The sequence below is a fragment of the Talpa occidentalis genome, unplaced genomic scaffold (assembly GCF_014898055.3).
Source record: "Talpa occidentalis isolate TD23 unplaced genomic scaffold, MPIMG_talOcc4v2.1 talOcc4.17, whole genome shotgun sequence".
Taxonomy (NCBI): Eukaryota; Metazoa; Chordata; class Mammalia; order Eulipotyphla; family Talpidae; genus Talpa; species Talpa occidentalis.
This window is the reverse complement of record NW_023601754.1, coordinates 57,920,672-57,947,470: the sequence shown is the minus strand read 5'-3', so window position 1 is coordinate 57,947,470 and position 26,799 is coordinate 57,920,672. Positions and strand designations below refer to the sequence as shown.

The window sequence follows — 26,799 nt, the reverse complement described above, 5'->3', positions numbered from 1 at the left end:
GTCCTCTGCTGTGTTCCAGGAGGTGAGCGCCAGGCCCGCTGAGCCTCCGCAGAGCCGCCAGCCATGCCCGGGATTGTGGTATTCCGGAGGCGCTGGTCTGTGGGCAGCGATGACCTCGTCCTGCCAGCCATCTTCCTCTTCCTGCTGCACACCACCTGGTGAGTCTGGGACACGCCGCAGGCCTGGGTTAGAGAAAGGGCTGCAAAGAGCTTTCCGGCCATCTGGCCATGCTCCAGCCCCCACAAGGGTCCAGAGAACCCTGCCTGGCACCTGAGACCTGGCCCCACCCTGGGCAGAGCTGCTGCCTACCCTGCTGCCATGTCCCTGTCCCTGTCTGGCCATGTCCTCAGAGGCACTCCATGCCAGTCGCGGTGAAGCCAGGCTGCCGGTGCCCCTCACTCTCACCTGGTGTCCCCCAGGTTTGTGATCCTGTCCGTGGTGCTCTTCGGCCTGGTCTACAATCCCCACGAGGCCTGCTCTCTGAACCTGGTGGACCACGGCCGCGGCTACCTGGGCATCCTGCTGAGCTGCATGATCGCCGAGATGGCCATCATCTGGCTGAGCATGCGCGGGGGCATCCTCTACACGGAGCCCCGCGAATCCATGCAGTACGTGCTCTACGTGCGCCTGGGTAAGGGCCACCAGCTTGGGTGGGAGGCTGCTCTGGACCACCCTCCTCCACCCTCCACCCGGGCTCCCTCACGCGTCCAGGCCCCGTCGATGAGGTGCCAGCACTGGGTACAACAAGGAACCGGCAGGCTCACCGGGCTTCCGTTCTAGACCGGGAAGGGCAGACTTTGGACCCAGGGCCAGAACTGCCCTACTGTGTGTTTTTGTAAATAAAGGTTTCCTGGATCCCAGATTCATTCATTTGTACACACACTGGACACTTTTGCACGACCTGAGCAGAGCTGAGTCGTTGCAACAGAGAGTCGGACCCGGACCTGCAGAGTCTACGATACCTTTACAGGAACAGTCTGCCCACCCCATCCTACGCTGCGTGCTTCTCTTTACCTGCTTTGAGATCCATCTCCAAACAGACCCCCCTTTCCTGGGAAGCGCTTAGGGGCCTGCTCTACCTCCCCAGAGGCGAGGCTGGGCCTCATCCTGGGCTCGGGTTCCAGCCTTCTCCAGGCCATTCCCAGCGAGCCGTGTCCCTGATAACTCAGGCAGGAGCTATTTGGCCTCCGTTTGTTTGCAGATGGGCTCCAAGGGGCGCATTAGTCTCCTCGGGCTCACAATGAGTATCTGAGCTGAGATGGGAACCCAGGCCGTCTGGCTGCAGAGCCCACGCTCCCAGCTGCCATGCCGCGCCCCCGGGCACCAGGACTTTGAGCCGCCCTCTTCCCCAGCCTGGGCTCTGCTCACTGCCTGACCCATAGCTGCTGGGGCTCCTCTCCCCTCCTGCCCCGAGTGCCCAGGCCTGATCCTGGGAAATAGCAGTTTCTGTGAAATGAACTCCTGGTCTAAGTCTCGCACAGGCCCAAGACAGGTCTGACCCCAGAGTTGGCAGGTGTAATCCTGCAGGCCTTGTCATCGCCCGCCTTGGCAGTCACTAGCTGGGGGGCACCAATAGGTTGTGGGTCCATGTCAACAATACAGATGTGGGGGACTGCTCCCTGGGCCTCTGAGGGGGTCTGTCACCAAGCTGGCAAGGCCCAGGTTAGGAAGGTCCAGGCCACACCCAGGGCCCGTCCCAGCAGACGACAGCAGCTCCCTGCAGCCAGTCACTCTCCTTGCAGCGATTCTGGTCATCGAGTTCATCTACGCCATTGTGGGCATCGTCTGGCTCACCCAGTACTACACCTCCTGCAATGACCTGACGGCCAAGAACGTCACCCTGGGTACGTGAGCAGTCCAGGGGGGAGGGCCTGCTTAGAGAAGAGGAACTCAGGCTCCACTAGGGGGAGGCCCTTCTGTGGGGCGCCCAGCGGGTTGACAGGCAAGGCCCTAGCTTCCCCTTGGGGTCTGCCATCAGCTGCAGGCAACCTGGGTCATGTGGGTGACACAGGCAGAGCTGCCTGGGCAGCTGCTGAGGGCTTCCCAGCACCTCAGGAACCCGCAGGGCCGCCTGCTCTATGCCAGGGGTGGGCCTTGCCCCTCAGCAAGGGGCAGCAGGTGGCCAGAGGCTGGGACCTGGAGGCTTTGGAGTTGCTGTCTGTCCCAGAAACAGTTGGGTGGGGGGAGACCCCAGCACCAGTGAGGTGTCCCAGCACCTCCTCCTCTTGTTCCCACCACTGCCCGTGCAGGGATGGTCGTCTGCAACTGGGTGGTCATCCTTAGCGTCTGCATCACCGTCCTCTGCGTTTTCGACCCCACGGGCCGCACCTTCGTCAAACTGAGGGCCACCAAGAGAAGGCAGCGCAACCTGCGGACCTACAACCTGCGGTCAGTCAGCAGGGCCGTCCCCTGGGGTTTGCTGGGGTGGGCAGCCCAGACGAGGCCCCTGTGTCCAGAAGGCTGGCCCCACGCTCCAAAACTGCATCTGGACCTGTGTGAACTGGGGGCACCCATCCCAGACTGAGCACCTTCCTGCCTCGGTCTCTTGAGCTGTACAGTGGGAGCCACAACCGTGGTGAGGCTCAGGAGTTGTGCCATGTTGAAGACTGGGCAGACAGCTGCTTGGTGCTCAGGGCATGGTGGTCCTCGCCGTCACCTTCCCTCCTGCAGCCCCCGCCATAGTCATAGCAGGGTGTGCGGGTGCATGGGCTTGTTCACTTACAACGGCTCCATCATCATCCCCCAAATACAGATGAGGAAACAGAAAGCTGTTGAGACGTGCCTGAGGTGACTCTACTAGTCAGTGATGGGGCTGGGGTCAAACCCTGGCAGTGTGGCTGTAGCAGTTTAGAGTTCTTGCTCTTAACCACTAGGCTGTGCTGCCTCTGGGGTGAAATAGACTGGAGGAAGGTAATCAAGGAAGGCTTCCTGGAGGAAGCAGACCTTACACAGTGTTTTAAATAGGAGAGAGATGACCATGTCATGGCAGAGAAAATAAAGGCTGGCATCCAGGCCAGGTCACAGTCGTTCCTGTTATGGAAAGAAAAGGTGGGGGGAGGGGGTTACAAGGTGGGTCACAAATTCCCGCTAATCAAGCTTCTACTCTGAGATAGACGGGCCCTACACCGAGCCCCACACCGAGCCCCTTCTACCCTCGGTCCACTTGCTCCATTGTCGACTCTGGGGTGACTGTGAGACCCATCCTGCAGAGGGGGCGTACCAGTCCTATAGAGGGCTGGTCCCTTGGGGGAGTGGAGAGGGCACTTGATGCCCAGCCCAGATGGTGCAGGAGCCCTCAGCCAAGGGAGTGGGCTGCCCAGGCCCCCTGTCCAGCAGAGTTCTCCCCACCTTCCTTAGTCCCGCCAGGTCAGCCAGGCACGGCACCAGCACCACACCCTCGCCTGGGCTGCCATGTCCCAGCCCAAAATGCCAGGTCTTGGAGCCACGGTCCCATTGCCTGTCTGCCCTCTCAGTGCTGCTGGCCACCACCCACCCCATTTTGCTCACTCTGGGCCCACACCCACACCTGACCTGGTTTCTGGGCTCTTGGGGCCCTGGAATAAAATCTCCCCTCTGGCTCTGGGTAATTGCCTTTGGGGCCCAGGGCAACCAGGGCTGTGCAGCTGGGGGTTGGCAGCGACTGGCATTTTAATTTGAAAGTTTTCCTGCGGTTCCAGGCCCAGGGCGGGTAAGAGGCCAAGTGCCCACAGGTCCCGACCTGCTGTGGTTTCTCGGCACCGGGCAGGACCGGGCGGACAGGGTAACCTGTCTGGTGACCCGCCAACCCTCTCTCTGCTCTGAAGCCAACAGGCAGCTTTTCTAGCAAGGACATTTTCAGGCCTGCTGACCCTCATCCACTTCCAGGGTCGGGAAAGCACACAGCCCTCCGCCCCACCCCTGGGCCGTTCTCGCTTCTGGAAGGCGGGAAGCTGCTTGAATCCTTGGTCATTTCTCCTTGCAGCGAAGTTAGGTGAGGGGTGGGCGATGGGTTCCTCCCTGCTGCTCCTGGGGGTGTCTATGCTCCACTCGCTTTAGAGAGCCTGGGGTAGAGGACTCTGGGTCCATGAACTTGTGCAGACTTGGATGTCTCCCCACCTTGGTGGCTGGATGCAGCCACCAACTCCGTCTGCCCCCTGGTGGGCATACAGGATAGTGCAGGCGGTGTGCAGTCAGCCCTTGCGCGGCCCAAGGTCCTGCAGGAAATTCTCTTGTGAAAGCCATTAGATTAAAAGGGTTAAAGAACATGATGCTCTGAGAGCCCAACTTGGCCAGCAGGCTGTCCCTTTGTCAGGCCCCTGGCGGTGGATGTCGGTTTAGAATGTAAGGCTGCCCCAGTCCCTTCTGACAGCAGGTCCCCCAAACAGCCATTCTCTGACACCCTCTCCTGACCCCCTGCGGCCCTGAAGGCCCTGCCTGCCCTGTGACTTGTCCTGCCTTCGTGGCGCACTCACTGCCTGACCAGGGCTGGGGGCAGGAAGCAACCTTTAGCCAGAGAAGAGCCCGGAGGGCTGAGAGTGCAGGCCGGCCTGCCATCCCGAGGGACGCTAAGTGCCTGGGGTGCGTTCACAGCCTCCCCATCTCCAGCGACCGCCAGCATCGGGCTCTGACAGGGCCGGCGGGAGGCGCATGTCACCAGGGCACGTCAGCCTCTCTTGCTGGGTCTGGAAATGGACACTTGAAATGTCGACTCGATTACCTTGATGTTCCAGACACACTGACTTCTGGGCCCCTGGCTGTGGAAGGGCCCTCACAGAGCAGCCGGGACTACAGGGGCCGGGGGTGGGCATGGAGAGGGGCCAGTCCTGCAGATAAAGAGTGGGTGCCCTCTCCCCTCTAAGGTCACAGATGCAAGGCACTGGGTAATTTCACAGCCTCAACCAGCTTCTTAAACTCCCCCAAACAGGGAACACAAGTCTCTGAAAGCCCTTCCCAGGGGGGCAAGGCTCTTGACTGGTCTGCTCCAGCCGTGGAGAACCCCAGAACCCTGCTGCCTTGTTCAGGGCTCTGGCTTTGAGCCTTTGGATACCTGGCTGCAGAGAAGCCCCCGCTCTGGGCCCCCAGCCAGAGCCCCCAAGGCCTGCTAGTGTTGGCTGCCAAAAGCCCGGAACGGGCCCAGCCTGAGCCAGGGGAACACACCATCCCAGGCCAGCGGGAATCTGCCAGGAGTGCCCCGCTGGCAGCCAGCCAGGCCGCTGGCCACCCAGCTTTGGCAGGGCCTGGGCCCCGGCCCTGTTCTCCCCTAGACTCCCCTGCCCTCGGTGGGGTCCTGGGAACAGGCCGCCCTGTTTCACCAGCGTCAGGGCCCCCGGCTGTTCTGGCCCAGCCCTCTGACCTCACACATACCAACTCTCCCCCTTTGCAGACACCGCTTAGAGGAGGGTCAGGCCACCAGCTGGTCGCGCCGGCTCAAAGTGTTTCTTTGCTGCACTCGGACAAAGGATTCCCAGTCAGTAAGTACCGGGGGTCGCTTCCCTGGGGTGCACATCCTGCCTTGGCCGGCCATTCAGCGGCCTCAGCTCCTCAGGCAGAGCTGGTAGAAGGCAGCTGGGTTTGAGCAGGGACAGGGTGACAGTCAGTTCACACCAGGCCATCATCCACGGCCCTGGCAGGGCCAGCATGTGACACAGCCCAGCCCTGGCTGTCAAGGCACCGGGAAGATTTTAAGACCTTTCCTAGACCCCCTTGGGACGTAGCTTAGAAGAAAGCCTCAGAAATCAGGGCAGCCTGAAGACAAAGAAGAGCAGCTTATCACCAGCAGCAAAAGACTCTGGACGATTCCATGGGGCTATCCAGTGCCTGCGTGGGCCGTCCTTGTCAGGAAGGCAGGCAGAGTCAGCGTGGACCGCCCCTGGAGGGGAAGGGGGGCAGAGCCCCCAGCCCTGGCAGGGCCTCAGAGATTGCCCAGTCCCACCCCTCATTTTGCAGATCAGGCAGCGGAGGCCCAGAGAGGTGGAGTGCTTCGCTCAGCGCCCCACAGCTAGTTAGTGCCAGAGCCAGTGAGGCCAGGAGACTACTCCTCCCTGAGCCAGACAGCAGAGTGCCCTCCACGGAAGCCACCAGAAGCCTGAGTGGCTCCTTCCCACCAGAAGCCCCTGGTGAGCTGTAGAGTGAGTAACCGAGTGTAAGAAAGCCCCCCACCCCGCCCCAGCCCAACCCCAGGATCCCTGGTGGGCGGGGAGCACCCTCACAGGCCGTGGACCGGGGTCTGGGCCTCAGGCAGGCCGTGCAAGGGGGCAGGGAGCCCTGGTAGAGGGGGGCTGGGCCTGCCAGGCCTGTGGAGGGCGTGTCCCCCCACCAGGCACTCAGGGGGAAAGGCGCCAAGTTGTTGCTGGTTCTGTTGGGCCCTGTTAGGTTTGTGAGTTTGCAACCTTGATTTCATCCCCTCCGACAAGTGCCAGGCGCTGAGGGTGAGCCCAGGGCAAAAGAACCGTGAGCTCATGCCCGACAGGGTGGGAAGCAGCTGTGAGGACGAGGGGGTGAGGAAGTCAGGGGCGGGCTCAGAGCTGCCTGCCTCCTGCCCGAGGCTGAGGCCCACGCTGTCCCGCTGTCCCGAGGACAGGGCTGCCGGGAAGCCAGGGACCGCTGCCTACATCACACCTTCCCCCGGCACACGGTGGGGGCCCTGAGCCTGCAGCTGTGGGCAGATGGAGGTCTCAGCTCGAGACCTGGGCGGCTCCGTGGAACCCTTTCAAGGTCATGCTGGCAGGAAGTGGGGAAGTTCCGTGAGGGGAGGAAGCAGCCAGGCCCTTCGTTTCGGCTCTTCTGCTAGAGAGAAGGCTGGGGGAGAGACAAACCCAGCCTCGCGGGCCCCGTGTCCTCCTTTCTGGGAAAGAACAGGAAGTGGCTCAAGTTGGCATCTGCATGTGGACGGAGGCCAGGAGAGGAGCGGAGGTGGAGGTCGAGAAGGGCCAGTGGTGACCCGAGGCAGCTACGCCCGGTGTGGGGGGCCCTGGGCGCAGGACAGGGCCACCCAGGGTGGGTCAGGCCTAGAGGCAGAGGAGGGCGAGTGTGCGCAGGGCGCCCACAGCGCCCGGAGTGACGCCAGCGGGGGAGTGACGCCTGGTCTCTCCTCTCCTGCTCCCCTGCCCTGCTGCCTGCCTCCCCGGCCTCCCAGGATGCCTACTCGGAAATCGCCTACCTCTTCGCCGAGTTCTTCCGGGACCTTGACATTGTGCCATCCGACATCATCGCGGGCCTGGTGCTGCTCCGGCAGCGGCAGCGGGCCAAGCGCAACGCCGTGCTGGACGAGGTAGTGGCCTCGGCTGCCTCCCAGCTGCCCTGGCTCCCCGGCTCTGTGCACTCTCTGGGCCCAAGGCCCCCCCTTCAGTGCCCCCACTTGTCCCTCCAGCCAGCCAGTCCCAGCTCTTCCTGTGCGATTTCTGCTGGGCCCCATGTGGCTGCTTCCTTCTGGGAGGGCCACAAGGAGCTTCTCATCCCAGAGGACTCTGGGTGCAGCAGCTCCTGTTCTAGCCTCCTGCATTGGCTTCTCCATCCCACCCCCTTATACTCCATGCCTGGGGAGGGTCTCCCCCAATCTCACACAAAATGTGTTTCCTCCTGGCCTGGGCTAGCAACACTGGAGGTTTGATGTCCTGGGGAAAATTATTGGAAATTATTGGAAATGAGAAGAGATTACAGTTTGGAAAATCAGGGGGCTGAGGAGAACTAGAGATGACACACTCCTTTGGGCTTTGGGGAGATGGGCAGAGTGCTGAGCCGGGGCCTGCACCCCTTTCTCAGCTGCCTCCCCACCACGCCCTGTGTTACAGGCCAATAATGACATCTTGGCCTTCCTGTCCGGGATGCCTGTGACCAGAAACACCAAGTACCTGGACCTGAAGAACTCGGTAAGTCAGAATCCACCCACCATGGCCGCGGCCTCCCCCTTCTGCCTGAACAACCTTGGCCAACCCCCTCCCAGCTCCCCTGCCCTCTCCACCTGTTCTGCCATGAGACACCCCCACCTTGGCTCCCCAGACAGCCTCTCAGCTCTCACCCCCTTCCTCCCGAGGACGCCCATCACGCAGGCCGGCAGATGAAAACCCTGGCGGCCCAGCCACCCTCAGAAGGCTGGTCCCGGCCTCTGGGACCACCAAGTGCGTCCCCAGGATGCACAGCTGCTGTCGCTGCTGCCCGCCCTGTGGTCAGAGGACCCAGCTCTCTGGGCCGTGCGCTCCTTTCAGTACTCTTCTCATGCGCCTCTAGTAGAAACCCAGTGTGACCCGTAGAAACCAAGCTTATCACTGGCAAAGGTGGGTTGCCCTGTGGCAGGGGGCACCCCTGGCCCAGGCCCTGCCCCAGATGCACAAGCGGCTTCTGCCTGTGCCTGCTGCTGTGGCCCTGAGGGGCCCCTGACTCCACGAGGCTGTTCCGGGCTGGTGGTGCAGCACCTGGTCCAGCCAGCGCCATGGAGGTGGAGGAAGGGGGGTCAGCCATCCTGAGTCCAGTCCAGCACAGGGTGCCAGCCAGAAGCTGCAGAAGGATCCATCCCTGGCCTCTCACCCCCAGAGAGGCCTTCACAATCTCCTCTCGCCTGACACCTGAAACAGGAGTGTGTCCCCTCCGGGAGAACGGCCAGGCTGCAGCAGGGCCCGGCCACCCCCATCCCCACATCCCTGCCCTGCAGAGGAAGTGGGCAGAGGCCATAGCCCAGCCTCCAACGCCGTGCCGGTGTCCCTGCCTGCCACCTGGCAGCCGCTGCCAGCGCCCTGCCCCACAGCCGGCGGAGCGCTCCGACACAGAGAGAGGATAATTGCCTTCCCCAGCCGTTCCTGAAGAGCAGAGGAGCGGCCGGGGACGCTGCCTCCCCTCTGGGCCCTGATTAAGGCGTACCTACTTCACTTCACACGATGACTAATCACCCTCTTTAAGTTTTACAAGGTGACTAATTCCCTCTAAGTGAGGAGCCCTCCAGTGCCCGCGGCGCCCGGACACTGGGAGCCGCTGGGCTGGGACACCCGTGTGCCCGCCCCACCCCCCCAGCCTGGCAGGCGGCAGCAGCCCCGGCCTGTGTCTTCCTTCCACACCGGCGCCTCTCCCCAGAGATGCCAATCTGCCCCGACGCCTGGGGAGCTGTGACTCAAGCCAGAATCTCCAACTCACAAAGAAGCCCGGGGCGAGGGAGGTACCCCACTCTGGTCACCAAGCGTGTCCGTGGGTCTGTCCCCGGCGCCTGTCTCAGGCCTGGCCCCCCGCCCCTGGGAGGGCGGACCGGAGGGGGGATGCTCGGGGCCAGAGCTCCTTCCCAGACCAGCTGCTGCGGAGGGCGACTGCCACGCACACTGCCCCCTCTTCTCCAGGAAAGCAGGCGAGGAAATCGATCCAGTGCTCCGAGTGTTTTTCTGTCCCCAAATCATTAATTCTGAGATTGGAACAACAGGACAGGTCTCGGGAGGATTCGTGCCCTGGTTGCATGGAGATAATTAGGGAAATGCAATTATCATCTGGAGGGGCGGCCTGCGCCAAGGCGGAAGGGGCCCCACTCCAGGGAGGCTTGCAGCGCAGCTCCCACCGGCCTTCCCCGGGCACCCCCTTGCCTGCCCCCAGGCTGCAGCTGGAAGGGCCAGGAAGTGACCCCTCCCCCCTCCTCTCTTCCAGCAAGAGATGCTCCGCTACAAGGAAGTCTGCTACTACATGCTCTTCGCTCTGGCCGCCTACGGGTGGCCCATGTACCTGATGCGGAAGCCGGCCTGCGGCCTGTGCCAGCTGGCCCGGTCCTGCTCGTGAGTACCCACGCCCTGCCCCACCTTTGCAGTCGGCCCCTGGAGGCCCTTCCACCCTGCCCGCCTCCCTGCACCTGTCTGGCTTCTCCTAGGCAGGCACTGGCTCTGTCTTCCCGGCTCGGCTTCTGCCTGGGCTGGGAAGAGCTTTGGAATCATGCAGTTGGGTTTGAATTTGAATCCCCACTTTGTCACGTGTAGCCTCTGGAAGGTCCGTCTGCCTCTCTGAGCCTCAGTCTTCGTCTGGTAGATGGGGGTGGTAGTACCGCCGCCAGGAATTGCTTGGGAGGGCCCAGTGAAACCCAGTGCCAGTGCCTGGCACTGCTGCTTCCCTGCCACCCGCTCTACCCCTCTCTTCTGCCCGCGTGTCCCATCTCCTGGCCCCCTGCCTGAACTCTGCCTTTCTGAAAGAAAGGGCCTCCCTGGTAGAGAGGCCTGATCCATGGAGGATCCATGGAAGTCCTGGAAAAGCGTCAAGAGGGCCTGTAGTTAGACTCCATCCCTGCTCATGGGGAACTGGCCCGCCTCAGCCCCAGCTGGGGGTGCCTTCCTAAGTGGGCCAGGAAGGGCACAGCTCCATGGGCCCCTCCCTCCCAGCCTTGCCGTCAGCCCAGGCAGGAGGAGGACAGCTCCCTGGGCACCCTATTCTGGAAAGGCCACCTGCCCGGAGGCAGCTTCCATCCTGCTGCTGCACCCTTGGGGCTCCGCAGCCAAACACCTTCCTCTCTGCAGGAAACTGGGTGTTCTCACCACCCCCTTGGCAAAGGGTCCCCCAGAGAACCAGGCCCCCATTCTCCTCCTCATGTCTCCAGCCAGCACCCTGGAGACCCTGGGGTTGATGAGATGTCTCCCAGGTGAGCACTGGACCCAGGAGTCCTGTGCCCGGGGACCCACAGGACTCCATTACCTGCTGGCAAGGTGTGGGCATCTTTGTATAGACAGTCATTGTTTCTGCCATTCGCCACATACAGGAGCCATTGCAGGCAAGCTGGCGTTCTGCAGACAGGAGAGAGGTTGGCTTTTCTGTCAGCCTCATGGTGCAGCAGGGTGACAAGCAGCTGGTCCTTGGACCCCACCCCCAAGGGCCCATCTAGGACCTTCCTGGAAGAATCAGGCTCCTGGGAGTGGAGAAGAGGCAGCCTGAAGTCAGTCTGTGGGGCAGAGGCTGCCCCACCTCGGAGTCCCTGCCTGTCCACGGCGGCCCAGGGACTGAGTGCCCACTGAGGCAGGGGGCTGCTCGCTCACCTGGACACCAGGTCCTGCACTGGCAGTGGTTAACCATCCCACAAGGAGCTTAACCGCCTCTGGCCTTACCACCTAGGAGGTCCCTCTCAGCCCCAGCGCTGCCCGGGATTTGTGGGCTGGGTGCCCGTGGGCAGGGTGCTGCCCTGGAAGGTGCCTGGGCCCAGTGTCCAGGCAACTGGCCTTATCACTCTCAGGTCACCCGTGCAGAGAGCAGGCGAGCCGGCGTTTATTAAGTGCCTGCTGTGTGCCAGGCCCTTTCTGCATCTCTCACCTGCCTTGTGAAGGACAGCTCAGCACCTACTCTTCCAGAGGAGGAAACTGAGGCTTAGGATGGCTGAGTGCCCCCCAAGAAGGGACACAGCAGAGCAAGAATTTGAGCCCAGGCTCTGTCCCCAAGGCCACTCTGGTGGCCTCAGGCTCAGGCTGGAGGACAGGGCTGAAGTCCGAGAGAGCTGACAGCTCCCGGCCTCTAGACTCAAGCCTGCCCCCTACTGGTGGGAGTGAGGACTCTCATCCCAGAAGCCAGGGGACCCCCAGTGTGCATGGAGATGGTCACCCACCCCCAGACCTGGTGGCTTCAGAGGCTTGTTTTGACCCTAGGTGTTCTCAATGACACCTCTCCCCATTGGGAAGGTAGGATGGTCCCCCAGGTGCTGCTTGAGTGAAGCCAAATCTCTCAGCAGCACCAAAATCCAGGATTCTTAATAGAATCTCAGCTGTCATCTTCTGACAGCTGGCAGGCGCAGGTCACATGCACCGGCTTCTGGGCCCCCATCTGTTGGGTGCTGGCTCCCTCTGGTGGCTGGAGGAGCAGCTGCACCCTGCGCTGCCACCCAGCCTGGCTGCTCACCCAGGTCTTTCTTACGCGGAGCCTACTGTGTGCCTGACGCTGTTTTGGGTGCTGGGGCCCCTGTTCTGAGGCAGGCAGGGCAAGGCCTGCCCTGTGGGGCCCAGGGCCTGGTACGGAGGCACGAACAGCACACAGATTGGAAGTGCCGTGTGGGAGCGGGTGGGTGCTCTAGAGGAGAGAAAGCCAGGCCACCCCGAGGAGGGTATTGACTGGGCGAGACAAGGTGGCTGAGGGGCCTCACCATGGTGTCCTGTTTGCACAGAAGCCTGAAGGGAGTGAGTTGGGCTGCCCGATATCTGGGAGCATTTCAGGCTGAGGGAACCAGGTGCAGAGAGGTGAGGCAGGACGTGGAAGTTGTCCAGGGGGAGGCGGGAAGGCCACGTGGCCCAAGGGCATCAGGGCCAGGCAGGGGGAAGGGCCCTCAGCCCCAGCTGACTCCACCTTTCATCCTGGAGGAGTGACTTACCTTCACCTGGCTGCTGAGTTGAGAAGGTGTGGGGCAAGGCTAGGCGAGGGGGCCAGGCCAGAGGCCATCCTGACACCCAGGGCAGAATGATGTGTTCCCTGACCGCCCGGATGTGGCTGCACGTGCGCCTGTGTGCGAGGGCGCAGGTGGCAGACCCGGCAGGCCTGAAGGGTGGCCGTCGGGCTGGGGCTCGGAAAGGTTGCCACCCTGTAGTTGTGGGGGGGGCCCATGGAAGTCAGGAGCAGGTCAGGCAGCTCATTAGCACTTGGTGGGGTTTGAAGACTACATGAGCCAGTGTGGCCAGAGGGAAGAGGACCATGGGCCTTGGGGTAGAGGCTGGGCCCACAGGAGGCCCGCAGAGCCCAGGAGTAAGGTGCTCTGGCCAAGCAGAGTGAGCGCCTCCAGAAAGGAGGACCCAGTGGCTGCAGGCCGCTAGGAGGCCAAGCGGGAGGAGGGCTGGGGCCACCTCTGCTTGGCAAGGGCGGTTTGGGGGAGGGCCCTGCAGGTACCAGAAGGGTGGGAGGAAACGGCTGCATCGAGGGACCTGGCCCTCAACGCTGTGCCACCTGCCCCAGGTGCTGCCTGTGCCCCACACGGCCCCGGTTCGCGCCCGGAGTCACAATCGAGGAGGACAACTGCTGCGGCTGCAACGCCATCGCCATCCGGCGCCACTTCCTGGACGAGAACATGACGGCGGTCGACATCGTCTACACCTCCTGCCACGACGCGGTGAGGGCCAGCACCGTCTGGGCAGGCGGGGCGGCACCCGCCCTGTGCTCTCTGCAGTCCCTCTGCCGGGGCACGCGGGCTGGGTGGGCAGCGTGCTAGCAGGAGCCCCTGGCCTTGCAGGGGTCAGCGGCTGATGGAGCCGGATTTCCAGGCCTGGAAGGAGAGAGGCTGAGGCCGGGCCCCGCCCCCAACCCATCAGGCTCATGAGCTGCCCTCCCCCTTAGGTGTATGAAACCCCCTTCTATGTGGCCGTGGACCATGACAAGAAAAAGGTGGTGATCAGCATCCGGGGAACCCTGTCCCCCAAGGTACGCTGCCGGTGACTCCCAGCCCCCAAGGCTGGCCGCCTCCCCCTTCCCCGCCCCTTACCTGTCGCCTCCCCCACAAGGATGCCCTGACGGACCTGACCGGCGACGCGGAGCGCCTCCCTGTGGAGGGACACCATGGCACCTGGCTGGGACACAAGGTACCCTCCCGTGGGTCCCCCTGGCCTGCCCTCCTGCCCCGCCAGTGTGAAGCCCGCCTTGTTACTGGGGCGAGGGGCTGGACTCTCTGGGCTCATGGGGAGAGACGGGTCAAGAGAGGTGTGGATTTGGCTGGCATGTCCACTGCAGCCCACCCACCAGGACTCCCACAACCCTGTGCACCCCAAATCCTGTTCCAGAAGAGCCTGTGGAGGCAGCTGGGAAGAGTTCATTCTGGTTTCTGTTAAACACAGACCACGAACCTCAGTTTCACCATCTGTGAAATGGAAATGCGTCCACCGGCCCCACAGCCAGGCTGCTGTGAGGACCAGCGGAGACATGTGGGCCAGTGAGCCACTGACCACGGTGGCCTTGCTGGTCCCAGGAGGACTCCCTGCCCCGACACTCTCCTCTGCCCCCTCCCCAGGGCATGGTCCTCTCGGCTGAGTACATCAAGAAGAAGCTGGAGCAAGAGATGGTCCTGTCCCAGGCGTTCGGACGAGACCTGGTGAGGCGTTTTCCATGCCACCAGCACTGGCCACCCTCGCTGTCCCTCGGAGGGTTACAGATTGAGGATAGCACCCCACGGGCAGGCTCCCTGCTCACTCAGCCCCTCCCACGCCCCCTGGTCCCTTCCTCTTTGGTACCAGCTGCCCTTGGGTGCCCCTGCTTGGCCACACCTGCTCGAGCCAGGCACCGCAGGCACAGGGATGTCTGGGGGCTTCCAAAATTTAGAGCAGAGACAAAGAAGATAATTCTAGAGGTGCTGCCTGTGGGGGTGAACTGGGCCCTGCCCACTGGCCTCTCCCTGTGCAGGCAGCTCCACAATGCTGCCGGCAGCCCTTCCCGAGGCCAGCACAGCAGCCCCTGGCCTTGGGAGATCATCGGCTCACAGGGGTGAGGTCGGTGGCCCACGACGACAATGCTGTTGCACCAGCTTGGGCACGTGGCGTGATGGCTGCGTGTACAGGTCTGTGTCAGGAGCAGAGGCAGCAGGGGGGCGGGAGCCTCTTTGGGAAATCAGGAGGGACTTCTCCAAGGAAGTCACCTCCGAGCAAGATTTTGAGGGATGAGTAGTTCGCTAGTATTGTCCCCCTGAGAAGTGGTCTCTGGAGATCTCGCTTGGCTCCCCCTCTGACCCAGCAACTGCGCAGCGCAGGCAGGATCAGGACTCTGGGGGAGCCCCAGCCTCGCTGGTGTCAGCTAAGCCAGTTTGACAGGAGTGGGCGGGGCGCTCAGGCTCGATTCTGTCCCCAGGGCCGAGGAACCAAACACTATGGCCTGATCGTGGTTGGCCACTCGCTGGGCGCAGGCACCGCTGCCATCCTCTCCTTCCTCCTGCGCCCCCAGTACCCGACCCTCAAGTGCTTTGCCTACTCCCCACCGGGGGGCCTGCTGAGGTCAGCACCCTGGGCCCTCTGGGAGGGCTGGGTGGGTGGGGCCGGGGCCGGTGGGGCTCAGGACTGAGGGGCAATCTGACTTCCGGTCACGCGGGGTCTGGGAATGAGCTTGTAGGTGGAGAGTGTGCATGGGGATGCTGGAAAATGGCAGGGGGACCCCGGGATCTACTCCCGGCATCGTCTTATTGGTAGGAAGGTGGGGCAGGGAGCAGGAGGCCCAGCCTGGCTCCTGTGAGCTCCCCAGGGGGCCTTGAATGAAGAAACCCCCCTCCACACCCGAGTTGGAGCTGAGGCCCCTCTGCCCCCTCAGCCCCCCTGCTTTCCTTGCAGCGAGGATGCCATGGAGTACTCCAAGGAGTTCGTGACGGCCGTGGTGCTGGGCAAAGACCTGGTTCCCAGGTGCGTGCTGTTCTCGCCACCTTTCCCGCCGGGGCTGCGCCTCCCTCCTAGGGCCTCACCCCTGCACCATGTCTCTCACTCAGAATCCCCTTGCCCCACCCGTCCCCAAGCCCCTCCCTGCCTCAGGCTCCAGGACAAGAGACACCCGAGGACGCCCGCCCTGCCTGACCTCCCCTCCCCTGTCCGCCCCTGGCTGGGCCCTGCTGGGCAGCAGCTCCCCCCACCCAGTGCGGCCCGGGCAGCTGTGTCCGGGGGGCCCGTGTACGCCTGCCCCTCTTCCCACACCTCTCCAGTCCCGGGCCAGGCCAGGCTGACGCCCCGTCTTCTCCACCCCCAGGATCGGGCTCTCCCAGCTGGAAGGCTTCCGCAGACAGCTCCTGGATGTCCTGCAACGGAGCACCAAGCCCAAAGTGAGCACCCAACCCTCCTGGACCCGGCGCCCTGGCCTCGCTCCTCTTTGATCCCTGGGTGCAAAGCCGGGGAGGCCCCAGCACGTGAGGCCGGCTGGGCTGTGGAGGGTGTCACGGGACCCCCCAGGCCCTCAGACCTTCAGCATCTACCCCACCCCTGAGCAGATGGGGAAACTGAGGCCCAGAGTGGGTAAGGGAGTCGCTTTACTCACACAAGTTGTTGCTGAGTATTGGAGCCCAGGCCCCCTGAGTCCCCTCAGGTCACACAGGAGTCCGGGTAGGAAGAGGCCCCAGGCTGGGAGGCGTCTCCTGCAGGAGGGCCTGGGGCAGTTCATTCTGATTTTTCCCTGCAGCTGAGGAGAGGGCTGATCAGCTTTGGGGAGGGAATGGGGCTTCTTCCTGTGGCCAAATGGCCCCCAGCATGCTGGGCCAGGGTGGGGTGCTGAGGCCAGGCATCCCGAGGCAGGAAGGAGGGGCTGACTGGACCAGTGGCTTCTGTGCCCCCCACATCAACCCTCACCCATTCACCATCCCAGCCCGCTTTGCTCTATTCCCAGCTTTGGTGCCATGGCTAAGGCAGGCAAGGCCCTGGGCACTGTGTCCGCCTGGAGGAGCTGCTCCAGGGGGGAGAAACTACCTGCGGGACCCTGCACCTGCCAGCGCAGTGGCTGGGCACCACCCTAGACACAGCCAGCCCTGCCTCTGGCCTGCACAGGGGCCTGGAACAAGGCCCTTCCCTCTCTGGGCCTCTTTCCCCCTCTGGGGTCTGCCGGCCCTTGCCAGCCTGAAGTTCCCCAACTCCAGGCCCTCGGCCTCTGCCTCTTCAAAAGGACACCGCCCTTCCCGCTGCCCCACAGCCACCCCGCTCCCACCCCTCACCTCTGAGCACCCTTCTGCCCCTGCCTCCCAGCCAGCGTGGCTCAGCTCTGTCCCCTCTCCCTGCCCCTCATAGTGGCGGATCATCGTGGGGGCCACCAAGTGCATCCCCAAGTCGGAGTTGCCTGAGGAGGTGGAGGTGACCACGCTGGCCAGCACGCGGCTCTGGACGCACCCCAGCGACCTGACCATCGCCCTGTCGGCCAGCACCCCACTCTACCCGCCCGGCCGCATCATCCACGTGGTCCACAACCACCCAGCTGAGCAGTGCTGGTGGGTGCTGCGGTGCCGCTGGGCCCCATCAGCCAGGAAGTGGCAGAGGCCGGGGGGTGGGGGGACAGGCTGGCCTGCGCTCAGTCACCCCTCAGGGCTGTGGCAGACACTGGCCTCTCCAGCCCTGGCCCAGAAGTGGGACACAAGGCCAGAGCCAAACTCCAGGGTGCTCTCTTGACAGATCTGGCCTTTGCCCCCAGTATCAGGCCTTCCCTGGTGGCCCCCACAGGGCAGCAACCCCCTTGTGTTCCTTCTAAAAGTAAATGCCCTGGGGGTCACCCTAGCCGTAGCCAGCTCACACCTCCATTGTCACTGGGCACCAGTGAGGGCTTAGTTGGCAGAGAAAGGGAGAGGGCATATCAATAGGCATCCCCCCTCTTTGTGCTCCTTTGGGGATCTGGGCCTGGACCCTCCTTCCAGCGTGGGCTGCCTGCCCTGCCCTGACCAGAGGCTGGCGAGCTGCCCCCTATGGGGGCAGAGCAGAGTGGCCCAGGCAGTGAGGGGCCACACAGGGACTATGGCCAAGGCTCGGCTCAGCCTTTCCTGGCTGGGACAGCGGCTGAGGGTGACACAGCAGGGGGCACAGTGCTGTGGGCCAGCCAGGCAGGGACCACCAAACTGACCTACCCTGCTGGGCAAGAGCAAAGAACAGGGCTGCAGCTTCCCGCTGGCACCATGTCCCTTCAGCTGCTGCGAGCAGGAGGAACCCACGTACTTTGCCATCTGGGGCGACAACAAGGCCTTCAACGAGGTGATCATCTCGCCGGCCATGCTGCACGAACACCTCCCCTACGTGGTCATGGAGGGCCTCAACAAGGTGAGCCCCAGCCCCGCGGCGCCTCACACCCTGGTCTCCATCCCGTGTCCCAGCTGAGTCCCCAGCGGGCCCCTCAGGCCTGGGCCCCCTCACTCCTGCTCCTGCCATGCGGCCAGGGGTGGCGAGTTTAGGACACCCCTGGGGACCTGTCCCTAAGGCAGGCTGAGCTCAGAGGCCCCATAGGCCCCCTGGGCCGTCTCAGTGGCCACCCGCCCACCGAGGAAGGGCTGACCACGGGGAGAGGGAACTCCGGCCCTCGCAGTGGTGGGTGAAGCGTGATCACAGGGGCAGACCCATATTTCCGGGAGGAGGAGAGGGTGCCCGCTGACCCCAAAGGCTCTGTTGGCCTGAGTGCCTGGCCTGCCTCCCTGCCCCCCACATGATTGTCACCCCTCCGCCACCACCAGCTCCCCCGTCCTGTCCCCAGGTGCTGGAGAACTACAACAAGGGGAAGACCGCCCTGCTCTCTGCCGCGAAGATCATGGTGAGCCCGACTGAGGTGGACCTGACCCCCGAGCTCATCTTCCAGCACCAGCCACTGCCCACAGGGCCCCCTGTCCCTGCCGGTGTCGCCCTGGAGCTGCCCGCCGCCGACCACCGGAACAGCAGCGTCAGGTGAGCCCCGACCCCCCAGCCTCCCAGAGGACGAGTGTGGGCCCAGAGCAAGAGTGCCCGTGCACATGTGCACTCAGGGGCATGCTGGGCACGCTGGGGCACGGCTGCTCCATGGCACTGCGCAAGGGAGGGGGTGAGCTGAGCCCCGTGCCTGGGATCTCTCCTGCTGTGCTTCCTCAGCCCCACAACCTGTCCTTGCCACGCCCACAAGGGCTAGAAGGCATCTAGGGACACATGGACCCATCTCCATCCTTTTGGGTTCCCCCAAGCCTACTGGGACCCCAAGAGGTGGTCCAGCACCTGCACACCCTCACGTATGTTTGTGTTGAGATGACATGGGCACATAAGTGTGCACGCACAGAGGACATGCTCACACGCAGCCGTGGGTGTGCACGCATGGAGGCACCTGTGCCGGGAACCCCACACACAGACACAGACACTACACCACACACACCCGAGGGTCACACACGCAGAGCAGTCCATATTCACACCCTTTTGCCAGGAGTGGGGTTGTCAGGCTCTTAGGGAGGCTCTGCCAAGAAGGGATCGTCCTGCCTCTCTGGGACCTTTCCTGCCGGACCCCAGCTGACCCCAAGGCTGCTGAGAGGGCGGTTGCTGCCCGGGTGGTTGCTCTCTCCCTGCTGTCCACGCATCGTGCTCCTGCATGGCCAGAGGAGGAGTCAGTGTCCACTTGCAGCCGAAGTCCCTGCTGTACCCCCACTCCCGAGACCTTCACTCACCCCCTGCAGGCTACTGTGCACCGTGCAGGACTCCCCCCCAGGCCCCTGCCCCTACTCCCCATCTAGCAGAGGACCACATGCCATGGCACAGGCGGGAGAACCCCGCTGATGGGGCCCTGGGAGGGGTACAGAGCAGCTCTCGCTGCTGGCCCTGAAAGGGAGGGCAGCCCCTGGACGCGGCTCTGGGCAGCAGCCCCCTTCCTCCCGGACCTCAGTCCCCCTTGCAGTGACAAGGACCCTGGCGCCCCATCAGTGCTCCGAGAGCCTAGTGCTCCCCATGGGGCCTTAACCCTCAGAACCCTGACCCTGTCCCAGCCAACAGGGCCCCTTGTCTTTTATCTTGGGTTCTTGGAGCTGTTTTTTGGAACTAAGGGTTCCCCGCCCCGAACTGACCAGCAACCACTAAACTCACTTTCCCTCCTCCCCCTCCCCAAGTTCCCTGCAGCCTGGGCGCTGGGGGTCACTCTCTCTGCCCCTCCTGAGTCTCACGCCCTCCCTGCCCTGCCCTCTGCAGGAGCAAGTCCCAGTCTGAGATGAGCCTGGAGGGCTTCTCGGAGGGGCGGCTGCTGTCCCCGGCGGCGGCGGCGGCGGCCCGGCAGGACCCCGTGGAGCTGCTGCTGCTGTCCACCCAGGAGCGGCTGGCGGCCGAGCTGCAGGCCCGCCGGGCGCCGCTGGCCACCATGGAGAGCCTGTCGGACACGGAGTCGCTGTACAGCTTCGACTCGCGCCGCTCCTCGGGCTTCCGCAGCATCCGGGGCTCGCCCAGCCTGCACGCCGTGCTGGAGCGCGAGGAGGGCCACCTCTTCTACATCGACCCCGCCATCCCCGAGGAGAACCCGTCGCTGAGCTCGCGCACCGAGCTGCTGGCGGCCGACAGCCTGTCCAAGCACTCGCAGGACACGCAGCCCCTGGAGGCGCCCCTGGGCAGCGGGGGTGCCACCCCCGAGCGGCCCCCCAGCGCCGTGGCCCGGGTGGAGGAGGAGGAAGAGGGGGGCGGGGGGGCGGCCCCCCGCGGGGAGCTGGCGCTGCACAATGGCCGCCTGGGGGACTCGCCCAGCCCCCAGGTGCTGGAGTTCGCCGAGTTCATCGACAGCCTCTTCAACCTGGACAGCAAGAGCAGCTCCTTCCAGGACCTCTACTGCATGGTGGTGCCCGAGAGCCCCACCAGCGACTACGCCGAGGGCCCCAAGTCCCCCAGCCAGCAGGAGATCCTGCTCCGCGCCCAGTTCGAGCCCAACCTGGTGCCCAAGCCCCCGAGGCTCTTTGCTGGCTCCACCGACCCCTCCTCAGGCATCTCGCTCTCGCCCTCCTTCCCGCTCAGCTCCTCGGGCGAGCTCATGGACCTGACGCCCACGGGCCTCAGCAGCCAGGAGTGCCTGGCGGTGGACAAGATCCGGACTTCCACCCCCACCGGCCACGGGGCCAGCCCCGTCAAGCAGGATGAGCTGGTCATCTCGGCCCGCTAGCGCCCAGGGCGGCTGCCTGCTCGGCCAGGCAGCTCTGAGGAGAGGCCCCCTGGGGCCGGTTTAGCCTCCGCCCAGCCTGGGGCGCTGCTGTCAAGCTGGGGGTCCGCATCCCTACCTCAGCTTAGGACCCCCAGAGCCCAGGGGCTGGGATCTGGGCCCAGCAGACTGGGAATGATGGGGAGAGGTGTGGAGCAGGGGGACGCCTGGAGCAGCGTGCCGGGTAGGCCCCCTCAGCCTGACTGCCCCCGGGGGCATCTTGGCAGCCCCTGCTCCAGGATGGGCGTGGGCATCCTGACCCCCATCACTGCCCACTGGTTGCTCTCCCTGGACCGAGACAGAGAGCAGCCCCCTCTCCACGTTCTCATCTGTAGTCCAGGTTGGTGTCTGCCCTGGTTATCCCCCAGATCTGGTGCCTGCTGGCCAGTCCCCTGGGTGAACCCCCAACCATGGTGGCCCACAGTGCTGTGTATGTTTACAGAGGCTACTGGGCTGGGCTCGGGAGGTGATCTGGGCTTGCAAGCACCCCTGCATCAGGTGTTCGTCAGTGCCCCCTCTGAGCAGGGAGGGGCCAGCCCCCAGGGGCCCCGGTCAGACATGGGCCCAGAAGGGTGGGATCAGGACCCCCCTTCTCTGCCGGCTGCCTGCAACGCAGGCACCCATCCCTCCCGTGGGTCCTGGGCACCCAGATCTGCCCCACCTGCTCTTTACCTCCTGGCTTGTCTGCTCCCTGGGATCCTGCCCTCTCAGAGTGGAGGGCACAGGTGTGACCACCCCTGACTGCAGGATCAGTCCCTGGGAGGAAGGAGAGCCCCCAAACCCTCTCCCTTGGAGGATCCCACCTGGCCCCTTTCTGTCATCTCCCCTCTGCACCTAGGCAGTCAGGCTCTGGGACCTGAAACCAAACACACCTTCATCCCCCGGCTCCCGCTGGCCTGGGCCTTCTCCCCTCCTCCCCCCGGCACTGTCCTGGTGGCAGGAAGTGGGGCAAAGAGTGGGGTATGGTGGGGCCTGGCTAGAAACCCCTGCCCAGTGCTGGGGAAGGGGCCAGGGGCTCTGGGGCTGTCCCGATTCAGCCCGAGACGCCCGTAGCCTCTCTCCAGGGCTTCCTGCCCTGCTGGGTTGGGAAGCAGAGGGGAGGTCGTGCATGCTAGCGTGGGGCGTGCGTGTGCATGTGCATGAGTGTGCGCCCGTCCTGAGGAAGGGGCTGCTGGGCACCCACCCCCACCCCCGCCTGCCTGCCACCCGTCCAGCCTGCCAAGAAAACAGCCCGTAACCTTGACAAGGGCCTGTGCAGGGGCCGCGGGCCCAGTTCAGTGTCAGGGACTTGACCTGTTCCCCTCGTCCCCGTCTCACCTGCTGTCCAGCCCCCTGGGTAGGAGAGCTGCTGTGTGCCCAGGCGTTGGCTGCCCCTTCTTCGTGCCTTCGTCTCCTTGGAGGCATGGTCCCCCCCGACCCCACCCACTGCCTCCCTGGGTCAGCGAGGCTCCCCTGGACAAGACCCTCCACCTTATGGTCACCGTTATTTGGGGCCCAGACCTGCCCCGGGCCCCGACCCACCCGCTGTCTCATGGGCACAGAGACCCGGGAGCTGGGCTCCCTCACTCTGACTCCTGCCCCTCACCAGCCCCCTCCCAGCCCTCGCTGAAGCCCAGCTGCTGGCATAGCCTGGGCCCAGCACAAAGCAAGACCCAACCAGTGGCTCCTCGAATTTCACACGGGACAAATTGCAAATCAGTAGAGTTCCAATAGGTACCCGGCAGACAGCAGGGAGAGACTTGGTGTCTGGCCTTTTCGTTTCTCCTCCACCTAGGTGGGCCCTGGCACCCCAAAGCTGGGCGGGTTGTCCACCCAGACCCAGGACTGAGCCATCAGGGACAGACTCCCCACCCCCAAGGCTGCAGCCTGGGGCTGGGGTAGGCTCGGACTCAGCCCTGGACGCCCCACTCCCCGCCGGCCCTCTCCCCGCCTCATTCCCAAAGGACGGTCCTGCTGCCGGTCTCTGCCCCCTTCCCATACCACACTCGGGGGGTCTGAGCCACCCCCCTCCGCCCAGTGCGGCTCAGACGTCTCCCCCTCTGTCCCCCAGACCCGCAGCACAAGCTCTCTGGCCAATTGCTGGCCTGTCCTCCCAGGGACCTGGGTGACCTCCATATGCAACGGGTGGGGCGCAGCCGGGCCTCCCAGACATGCCTGCACCCTGCGTGCCATTCTCCCACGACTTTTTGTACTTAATGTATGAAAGATCCAAACTAATATTGCTGTAAAAAGGAGAGACAAATTAATATAGCTTATTCTATAAATATATCTGTATATAAGGTTTCTGTATATTGTATAGAGCTGTGTATAAACTGGATGTAGATGCAAGCGTGCTGGCTGCCTGCGTGACCTCTCTTCCCCATAGATGGGATGGGGGTGGGGCTGCTGGGGTTGGGGGGCCTTCTGAGACGGGCCTCCATGCTGTTGATGAGGCCCTGGCGGGGCAGGACTACACTTGGAGTCTCAGCGAGGACCAGAAGACCCTCAAAGCCCCATCTGAATAGGGGCGGCCTGTGAGCTGTGCCAGAGGATCCTCAGCCTGGCTTGAAAGGTGGGATTTGTTCACCCCTTTTCCCTCCCTGCGGGGCCTGGGACTCAGAGAGTGTAAGTTTGCTGCCCCACACCACAGAGCCAGCAATTAGGGTACCAGGCTGGTATAACTGTGCCCACCCCAATCCCCAGTGCTAAGACCTAGAGCAAGGGAGGACTCCAACACACCCCCCCTCTGTGGGGAAGGTCGAAATGCAAGGGGCATTGGAGGACTTTGCTGAGGACTTCCCTGGAGGGCACCCCGTCCCACCTGGGCTCCCGGGCAGTGAAGCTTTGGGGGCATCTGCAGGACCTTGTGGGCAACTGAGCCTCCCGCTGGGCCCATGCTCAGTCCCTCCACACAGCAGGGGGCGCTCTTCCTCTAGCCAACCCCACCGTGACCTGCAGGGTCTGGCCTAGGCACAAACCCAGCCAAATTTTGACCTAACCTTGACCTTCCCCTTGGTCACACGCGCACAGTCACACTACATGGTGGGTGTTGAGGAGGTGATAGCACAGTGTCTGTTTTCACCTTTGGCCTCTAAACAGAAGAGGAAACTGAGGCCAGATCAGGGCAAAGATGTCATGAAGGTCACTCGGGTGTGGGGGTGGGCACAGACCCAGCACCAGAATCCACGTCTCCCTTAACCTAATGGTTTGCAGAGGGTCTTTGCACTCTACCCTCTACCCTCGTCTCCTGGTTTACAAGTCCCCATCCAAGTAGTGGGGCAGAAGCAGAAGAAACTGAGGGCCAGAGAGGGTCTGTGGCTTGCCCAAGGTCACACAACTGAGCGCAGCTCACCGAGGTTCTCTAAGGAGGGTGAGGCTGGTGGGCGGCGCTGCCTCCCTGTCCCTTCCCCATTCAGGACCCAGGGCTGCCCCTCCTGTCACAGCGGGAGGAGGTGGGGGGATGGTCCCCTTTAGGGTCCCAGGTAGGGAGCCCCTTCCCCAGGGCAGGGCGCTGCGCCTCTGGCTTCTTTGGTCTTCCCTCTCTTCCTCCAAAATGGGCAGATGGCAGGGCTGTGTGGACCCAGGGAGGCCAGGAGCCCTGCCCTAGGGAGGCCGGTTCGCCTGGCCAGTGGGCAGAGCCCCACCCTCGCTGGGCCGGCCGCCACACTGGTGGAGTCCCCTCCAGTCCCCGCCTCCCTTTCCCCAGGACTGCCTTTGGTCCTGCTGCCTCCTCCTGGCGCTACTGCCGCTCCAGCCGGAGCTGGGAACTGACCCGGAATCTAGAAGGCACCGTTGATCCATCTCTTTCTTAGCAGGCACTTCAGAGCAGGAAGCAGGAACGGTGGGCTAGCGTGGAACTGAAGCCTGTGACCCGCCCACACTGTGACGGGTGGGGAGGGAGTGCGGGGTGTGGGGGGGTGTCCTCAAGGTCCAGTTATTCAAGACGCTCTGGGGCTCCTTCACCGGCCACCACCCTCTCTCAGCCTCTGTTCCAGTCAGGCTGGGTCCCCAACTTTGTTATGGACTTGGGGCTGGCAATCTCAACTCTTGGCTAATGCCTAGACTCTGGGACATCTCAGGCACCCCTCTCCCTGGGCCTAGAGATGAACGTTCCTGGGGACACTGCATCCTGGTGAAGTCGGATGGCAGGGACGGGACCCCTTAGCCAGCTGCCATGGGATTCACAGGAGCCTGCATTCTCCCCCACCCCCCGTCCAACCTCAAGGCTACCCCAAAGACTTGATCATCCAACCTGAGTAGCTGTGGGTTGGGGACGAGATCTGCATGTCCCTGCTCCCCTCACACTCCCCCCACCCCCTACCCCCATGACCAAGATAAGGCTAGGGCGATGCTTGGCTCCCCCCATCAGGACGGTCCTCAAATAGTGGACATTTAGCCCCCATGTAGGGTGGAAAGACCTGTAAGGGGCAGGGGGCTTATGAAGAACTGGGTTCTCCAGGTGGTCCAGCAACTCCTAAAATAAATTCATTGGGAAAAAAATCACCCCGTAGGTAGGTAGGCTGTGGCCACTGTGGCCACTGTGTCCAAGGCAGGCCTGACTCGGGTGGGGGCAGGGGCAGAGCAGAGAATAACAATTGTCTTAAGGGCGGCTGCAGAGGGAGAAAAACCTCTGGGGTGTCAGCTAGAAAAGAAAAGGCATCTCAGTGTTGCCCTCTCCCCCCTCTGCTGCCCTGGGGGGGCACCGGTCAGCACACACAGCTGGGGCCTCCGGCAAAACCCCGTCTATATATCTAAGAGCAACAACCCAGCGATCTGCCCCCAGAGTGACAAAACCTCATTGTGAGCCCCGCCGGCCTGGGCAGCCCCTCCCCCGGGCCCAGAACTGTCGTGGCATTGACCCTCCTCAGCGGGCCGCCGCTTGTCCTGCTGACTGGGCCACATCTGGGCTCAGGCCCTGGCCACCCCTCCCCCCTGGCTGGCCGGGAGCAACTTGGCAAGCTGTCCCCCCAGCCCCACTGGGTGACCCAGCTGGCTGGCCGCTCTCCTCTGGGGGCCACCACCTGGCAGAGCCGAGACCACTGGGTTAGGCTGGTGTTTTGAGCTACCAGCAGGTCCTGCCACACTGGGCCTCAGGGTATACTCTCAGGTCTGGGGTGGGGCAGGTTTGATCTGCTGTATCTGAGTGTCCCAAGAGGCAGTGAGTTGAACCACTATAGTGAGATGATTCTCCAGGTTCAGGATTCTAGAACTGTCTGCTTCCGAGGTTTCAGAGTCCAGGATTTGCTGTTTGAAGATGCCACTGTCCATTCATTCTATGCATATTCATGTAGCCCTACTGTGTGCCAGGTGGTATTCTTGGTGTTGAAGTGACAGCAGTGACCAAGCCAGAGTAGCCTTGCACACTCACAGGGCTTCCACTTTGGAGTGGGGAGGAGGATAGTAACAAAAAGTAAGTAATTTTTTTTTTTAACCTGGTGAGGAGGGAAGGCCTGGGTAGAAGGAACCGCTGGATTGAAGTAGGATGGTCAGAGAGGTGATGTGTGAGCTGAGACCTGCCTCCTGAGAAAGAACCCAGCTATGTGGGGACAAGCATTAGAGATGGATGGAACAGCATGTGCCAAGGCCCCAAGGCAGGTGTGGCCCTGATATGTTGGAGTGAGGCCAAGGAGGTCACGATGACTGTGACTTAGGGAGCAGTGGAGACAAGGCTAGAGACGGGGGTCAGTGGTCCAGGCGGAGGCAGCTCCCCTGAGTCCTTGGAAACCAGAGCCAAAGGTTGAGATGCTGTTGTAAGTGCAAAAGGAAACCACTGGTCTTAGCAAAGGAATAACATGATCTGATTTCCATTTTTAAAAAAGTGATTTGAGAAGATGGTAGAGTTCAGGGAGGAGAAAGTCTGGGCAGTTTGGCTGGGTCGGGAGCGGCACATAATAGGTGTTCATTAAACGCAGGTGGCTGTTCCTGCCGGGCCTGGCCGGGCGATGTGTGAGGACTGGTTCTGCAATCTAAGCTTCAGACCCCGAATCCTCTCCTCCCTGCCCAAGGGGAGGGCAGGGGCTTGGGGCACCTGGGAGCGGCCGCCCGCCCCAGCCCCAGCCCCAGCCCCCGGCCACCGGCGGCGGCTGGCCCCGCGCCCGCCCCTCTCCGCAGCGAGGCCGCCCGCGGAGCCCCAGCCCCGGCCCCGCCGGGCCTCCCGGGGGGCCGAGCCCGGAGCGGGGCGGCGCGCGGGCCGGCCGGCAGGGGGCGCCGTGCGCGGCGGCGGGCGGGGCGCCGGGGCGGGCGGGGGCCGGGCCAGCCGCGCGGGGGCGAGCTCCGCGGCGGGCCGGGCGGGACGGCGGCCGGAGCCGAGCCGGG

General features: G+C 63.4%; 1 protein-coding gene across 1 annotated transcript; it reads left to right on the top strand.

The window, feature by feature from the left end:
• DAGLA (diacylglycerol lipase alpha) lies at positions 1-21,684 on the top strand. The gene is made up of 19 exons (XM_037517691.1): positions 1-158; positions 420-631; positions 1,743-1,844; positions 2,250-2,388; positions 5,363-5,450; positions 7,115-7,249; positions 7,770-7,847; positions 9,598-9,722; positions 12,856-13,009; positions 13,234-13,317; positions 13,398-13,475; positions 13,901-13,981; positions 14,731-14,873; positions 15,204-15,272; positions 15,610-15,682; positions 16,635-16,831; positions 17,519-17,648; positions 18,076-18,263; positions 19,518-21,684. The coding sequence occupies exons 1-19, from the start codon at positions 64-66 to the stop codon at positions 20,467-20,469; spliced, it is 3,123 nt and encodes a 1,040-aa protein (XP_037373588.1). The 5' UTR covers positions 1-63; the 3' UTR covers positions 20,470-21,684.
• The last annotated feature ends 5,115 nt before the right edge of the window (positions 21,685-26,799 follow it).

Coding starts and splice junctions, on each gene's coding strand:
- DAGLA (XM_037517691.1), top strand. CDS start 64: ATGCCCGGGATTGTGGTATTCCGGAGGCGCTGGTCTGTGGGCAGCGAT. Junction 7,848..9,597: donor ACCTGGACCTGAAGAACTCG/GTAAGTCAGAAT, acceptor CCTCTCTTCCAG/CAAGAGATGCTCCGCTACAA. Junction 15,683..16,634: donor AACGGAGCACCAAGCCCAAA/GTGAGCACCCAA, acceptor TGCCCCTCATAG/TGGCGGATCATCGTGGGGGC.